This window comes from Ixodes scapularis, unplaced genomic scaffold (genome assembly GCF_016920785.2).
Source record: "Ixodes scapularis isolate PalLabHiFi unplaced genomic scaffold, ASM1692078v2 PGA_scaffold11__112_contigs__length_91849675, whole genome shotgun sequence".
Classification (NCBI taxonomy): Eukaryota; Metazoa; Arthropoda; class Arachnida; order Ixodida; family Ixodidae; genus Ixodes; species Ixodes scapularis.
The window spans coordinates 3,398,065-3,404,210 of NW_024609837.1; the positions used below are offsets into that span (position 1 = coordinate 3,398,065).

General features: G+C 49.6%; 1 protein-coding gene and 1 pseudogene across 1 annotated transcript; one reads left to right on the forward strand and one right to left on the reverse strand.

The window, feature by feature from the left end:
* Window positions 1–505: 505 nt before the first annotated feature.
* Window positions 506–2,889, reverse strand: LOC121835157 (annotated as a pseudogene).
* A 152-nt stretch (window positions 2,890–3,041) lies between these two features.
* LOC115320167 (solute carrier family 22 member 7-like) lies at window positions 3,042–4,997 on the forward strand. Its single transcript, XM_029980278.2, has one exon. It carries the CDS (start codon window positions 3,042–3,044, stop codon window positions 4,995–4,997), a length of 1,956 nt encoding a protein of 651 aa, XP_029836138.2.
* Window positions 4,998–6,146: the final 1,149 nt, after the last annotated feature.

A 6,146-nucleotide genomic window follows, 5' to 3' on the forward strand; every position in this document is an offset into this window, starting at 1 on the left:
GAAGCTTGTTCCCTCTCCTTAATACTGGCTTTTTTTTTTTATTAAATGGGCCTCCCTGGGTGAAGAGGATTCCGAGTCAAGAGGTCCAACGAGTCAAAAGATCCAATGCGTCACAAAATCCATTATTGTACCTCCTGGCTGGCTGGACCTCTTGACGCGTTGGACCTCTTGACTCGCCATGGATCTTTCGACACGTTGGATTTCTTCACGAGTTGGACCTCTTAGCCCACATTGGATCTCTTAATTCGTATTTAACGAGTCAGAAATTTCAACGCGTCAAGAAATCTATTAATAGACCTTGTAAATTGATCGACCTCTTGACTTCCTGTCCGATCACCGGGAAAGCGGAGAAGGGCTTCCAAATACGTCGGAACAAGAAGAGGACGAAAAGGAACAAAGAAAAGCAAAACAACGATGAATGGCGACTTCAGGTGGCAAGGAGGGGCGTAACGGTCACTGCAGTGCAACAGAGTGGGATCCAGCTAATAAAAACAAAGCATCAAACCTATATATGGCTAGCTAACCAGGTTGCGTTAAGTGCTGTAATATGTGTCGGCACGAAAGCACAAAAGTACTTAAGATAGAGGTGATTTTCACCTCCAGCCAGCGAATCGTGCACAAATTTACGGTCAGTGAGTATAAGGACCTTCGGAATATTTAATGGTACTTTTCTCAGTGCCAGGACAATGGCGCGAAATTCCGTTTCATAGACCGGAGTATTGTCGATTAAGCGTACAGAAAAGCTGTTACCCAGGCTTAGGATATAGATGCCAACCCCTGATCTCTCATTCGCCACTAACTCCTCAGTTGCGGTTAGAAGGAAGTTTATAAAAGATTGAATGTAATCCTGTAACATCCCTGGAATCACAGAAAGTGGAAGGTGCCCCAAAGAACTGTCAAATATGTAGCCTGCTACAATCCTTACTTCCCGTTAGTGAAGAGATAACTGTAACGGGTGAACTAATTATTGCACATATTTGACTTGTGAAAGTGGTGCCCTCTGAGATGACGACCTTTGGGTCAGAAGAAGTTGTCTTTCAGTCTCGGGTTAAAAAGACAATGTCAAAAATATTTAAATACGTCTCCCAGATGAAAATATGAAGTGGTATTTCGAGTGATACCACTTGTAAGTCAAGTGGTTCCACTTGAAAGTCAAGTGGTTCCACTTGAAAGTCAAGTGGTACCACTTGGGTTACAAATAGCATCAGTTTGCAAAATCACATATATCACTAATAAAATAAGTGAAAGCTGCTGCTCCAAGTTCAATCTACAAAAACTTTCAGGTGTTTTAAATATTTTGCTTTGAGTTACAAAAGTCAAGGTCAGAGACAATGAATGAATGTAAAGATTTTTCAATAAAAAATGATACATACACACTTATTTCAGACGCAATTCAAATATTTAGACAAGATTTCGCAAATGTATAAAGTGTGACAAAGGTCTATGCATATTAATATGCTATATTTTGCATCAGTACAGTCTTCTCAAAACGCGGGAGAACAAATCTTTCATACGAGATTCACTAAGCCATTAGAAATTTTACCAATATTGAAAATTTGAATTTTGAAAATTTTGCAACAGTACCTTTTTTTGAGCTCGAGCTCAAGAAACGCAGGGCATGGCGAGTCTCGATCGTCTCGTAATACCTTCGCAGCCAATGAGAATGTGACATTAGCCGACATGACCGCCGGAGAACCAATAACGAACCAAGAAGACAACAAGGGAGGGGAGCCTTGCGTTTCTTATGCCGTCATTCGCCACGTGTACTGCGTGTACCCGTTGGGGGCATTGTGTCTTCATTGTTATATTTTCATACATTCCGATAACTTTGTCTTCTTCTATGTTATGTGTTCATTCACTTACTTCTTCATCATCATCATTTTTGAATAAAGACTCTCATGAGAGCAGCACAGGTGACTGGACGTTCCTTCCTGACCCGCCGGGTCTACCGAGGACCCCGGGTACACTGAGGACAATAATGAAGCAGGCCAAACCAACCATGGTAGCCAAAAACATGGCGCAAGCGATTTGGGGTCGCGTGAGACTTGCCCGTAGGACTTATTAAAGGCAGGTGGCACCGAAGGACAAAAAAAATGTGGTGGTACGAAAGTAAATGAGTCCCTTCAAATTTGGCCTCGTCATAGGTAAATGAGTTCAATCTGTTCAATCATATGACTGTATCCCCATGAGCTGTTATTAGATTGGTATTTTTCTGTTGTCTTTGCAGAAACAGTGCAACATTCTAGACGCCAGAACAAGGCGCCTGTTCAGCAAGTCATCACTAACATGTCGACAGTCCTGTCACAAAAGATCCAGAACTCCCGAAAAGCTCTAAAGCGCCCGGGTTATGAGAATTTATAGTCTTCATCATCCCAAGTTCGTTTGCTCTACAAGCACTCTCAACTTGCAAATAAAAGCAAGAATGACTAACATCTGGCTTCGTTTGTGTGCATCTATATGGAAATGGCACTGTTTGCAAATACCACTTGCTAATGGCAGTTCTTCACTAAACCACTTGCAAGTGGTACCACTTGCAAAAATTTTCACTTGGGCTGAACTGTTAATATCTTGAATCGAGTAATAAGGGGTAGAATACCAGATTCTAGGTAACGAAGACTGTTCGCTGTGCATTGTGGGAGGCCCAAGCACAAACTAAGTGCTTTTTTCTCTAGTATAAGGAGGGGTCTTATTTTACATGCCGACCAACCCTGTGCCTATGCTCGCCCCTTGAGTTAATCGTCATATTGCTTTTGCTCAACGGATGGCAGTTTGGTAAATATGCAATTTCCAGGTTAATTTTTCGTCATAAATCATACCCAAATATCAAGTTGTTAACTTGAGGTATTAACTCTGTGTTGATGATACACAGTTCAACGGCTAGCTGAGCATCATCAGAAATTCCGAAGCGCGTTCAGGAAGCGCGAGAGAGCAAGAAGAACGGTTGCGCGCGGTCCAAGACAAGCTTGGTGACGACGACCCGTCAGCACCGTCAGCACAGCCTCCTCAAGCAGCCGCTCCTCTCTACCAGCGCTGGTTACGAAATGCATTCACAGACGGGCTCGATCGAGAAAAACCAACAAAAGAGCCGGGAACCTTTGGCGAGCGCTCCAGCCGTTTCGGACACCAGGGAGCTTCAACAAGACGCACGAGGAATCGACGATGACAAAGTCCCAGGAGCCAACAAGGACAGGGCGTCAACTGGCAAGCCCGCCGCCAGCTCTTATGTCTCCGGCCTGATCATTGGACGTCCCGACTCCGACAAACGCGAAGCAGCTGAAGATCGTGGCTCCACGGGCACCGCCAAGAACGCGAATCCGATGTCCCACGGACCAGCCAACGACCTGACAATCGTCTACGGCCACGGTCGCATCCAACGGATGGCCCTGTTCGTCGCCACGCTTTCCGCATTTGTGCTCTTGAGCCACAACCTTCTCCTCAGCGTCGTGGCCCGCCCCGTGAACCACTGGTGCAAGCAGCCTCTGGAGTACGCCAACATGACATCGGAAGAATGGCGCGAGATTGCGGTACCTCGCGACGCCAGCGGCGACTGGCACACCTGCGTTCGCTACGAACCGCCGCTATCCATTGACGCAGTGAACCGGACACAGGTGCCCTGTGAGGAATGGGATTACGATCTGGAGGGCCGTTCCATCGTCACCTACTGGAACCTCGTCTGCGAGCACCAGTGGCTCGTTGCGGTCGCGTCGGTTGTCTACATGGGCGGCGCTGCGGCGGCTGTGCCCATCATGGGCCAACTGTCGGACAAGATGGGCCGCAGACCGGTCATCTACCTGTCCGTCCTGTCCTTGCTCATATCCGGGACGGCCATCTGTTTCGTGAATTCCTTCACGTACTTCGTGGCACTGCGTTTCTGGGTGTCTGCGTCGGTGAGCACGATCCAGATCACTAGCTTCGTGCTCCTTATCGAGCTGTCGACGCCGTCACGCCAGTGTCTCTACGGCGTGATCGCCATCGCCACGGCCACCATCGCAGCCCAGCTTTATCTCAAAATCGTGGGTTACTTCGTCTACGACTGGGTTCTGACGCAACTGGTCGTGATGCTGCCGGCGTCCCTGCTCCTGTCCACATTCCTCCTGACAGTCGAGTCGCCGCGTTGGCTCCTGGCCACGTTCGAATTCAAAGTCGCAGAGCGCCTCATTATGTGGATGGCCAAGATGAACGGACTCAGCATCCTCCACGCCCAGCAGCAGTGGCGCCTTTACAAACTCGTAGTCGGGACCCGGGTCAGTGGTTACAGCGTGGCAGAAATGCTGCGCACGAGCGTTCTCGGAAGCCACATCGTCATCGTCTTCTGGTGCTGGTTCGTCGTCATGCTCGCCTTTTACGGCCCCAGGGGCACCCACCATCTAAGCAACATCTGGATGATCACAGCCACATTGGTCTCCCAGGTCATCGGTGCCATCTTGGTGTACCTGTCCATGACCAGGCGTGGCCAGAGGGTCACCTTGTTGGCGCTGCTGCTTGGTTTATCGGCGCTCGCGGGAATGAAGGCCGCGACGGCCGATTTCCAGCACGTGTTGTTTCTGGCGCTCCCAGTGGACACGGGCGCGGATATTGTCTTCGATTTGACCGTCATAGCTCTCTACGCGTACAGCGTAGAACTCTTTCCCACCGTGGTTCGCAGTATGGGCTTGTGCGCGGTCTACTTCTTCGGCAGACTCGGCGCTATCGCTTCTACCCTGCTTCGAGAACTGGGCTTCCTGACGCACGTGGAGCAGTTCTGGGGCCTGCTGAGCTTGTTCGGTGCGCTGACCGCTCTGGCCGTGTACGCTTTGCCCGACACTGCGCGGGCGGGGGACATACCTCCGGGCGCGAACGTTGCCAAGAAGCATTCTCAGTTCGCACGACGTCCCTCCTTGGTTCCGGGGACGTCCGCAACTCCCAGCCCCACCCATCTCAGGCCAACGCCGAACGATCCTCGAAGGCCGCCAGAAGGTCGCACGATTATACGCCCACAAAGAAATGGCTCGATGTAGCTGGGGCCCTCATATCGCCAGCCACCAAGCGTCCAAGGTTTCACGGCGAAACCAGCCCTGGCTCTCTACTGTGGCTCGGCACATCTGATGTAATTTATTCATACTCCGAATTCCCATTAAATCCCACCGTAGCCACCGCTAAGAACCGATGGAGACAATCAAAAGATCGTGCTAAACCTGTATCGCCATGGCGCTCCTCGCCCTTGCTGTCACCGACTGTACCAATCGGTGAATGTGGCATAATTCTGCGCTTTTTTCTGTGCGTGACTTGTTTCACCGGCGATAGAAAGCGCACAAAAACGACGAGCGACGTAACAATGCACTTTTGGCGCTGCGCAATTGGCTCCGTCTGATTGTAGCGTTGGCTGCGGTCGAACTTAATGTGAAACGGAGTGTGCAGAGCTCAAGTTCGTCTGCGTGTTTTGCGGGAGTTGTGGTGACGTCAGAACGCCGAACTCTGATGAGCTCTGATTGGAATGATAGTAGGTAGACCTCAAAGCGAGCTTTCTTCGGGTCTACCCACTATCCTTCAATCAGAGCCAATCAGAGCTCGTCGTTCTGACGTCACCACAACCCCAGCAAAAGAAGCAGACGAACTTGATCTTCGCATAGCTTTAATTTGGAAAATATTATTCTCACAAAATTATATACGCCTCTTGTTTTCACTCAGAAACTGTTTATTTTTTTTTTTTTTTTTATGAATACGCATGTTCCGGGAGTCAACTATTTTAAGGCTAGCGCAGCCTCTGTAGTACTCGAACGCTGTCAGACGTGTACTTGTGCGAGCGTGTGGCTTCGTGTGAAGCGTCTCCTTCGTACGAGAGTGCGTGTGCGACTGAGAGGCAAGAGGAAGCCACGTGCTTACGCAGCAGGGACGTTGAGCTGTGCGGGGCGGCTGCAGCACTGTGGAAGCTACGCCGCACCAGCGTGCAACTTTTTTTTGATTTCCCGCTGACACGGTATGCAACCGCCGAAGTACACGCCGAAGGTATAAGCGAAAAGGCTTAGGAACGGACGTCGTGCGTGAGTTAAATTCCGAGCGCTTTTTTTTTCCCGCGTTTAAGTTTATGCGCGCGCCTACTTATTCTGCGGCACGGGGACCGATTCCGACCCGGTGCAGGTGCTCTCATTAGGTTATCAGTGCAAGGT

Excerpts from the sequence above, each read along its gene's own strand:
- LOC115320167 (XM_029980278.2), top strand. The coding sequence starts at position 3,042 with ATGCATTCACAGACGGGCTCGATCGAGAAAAACCAACAAAAGAGCCGG.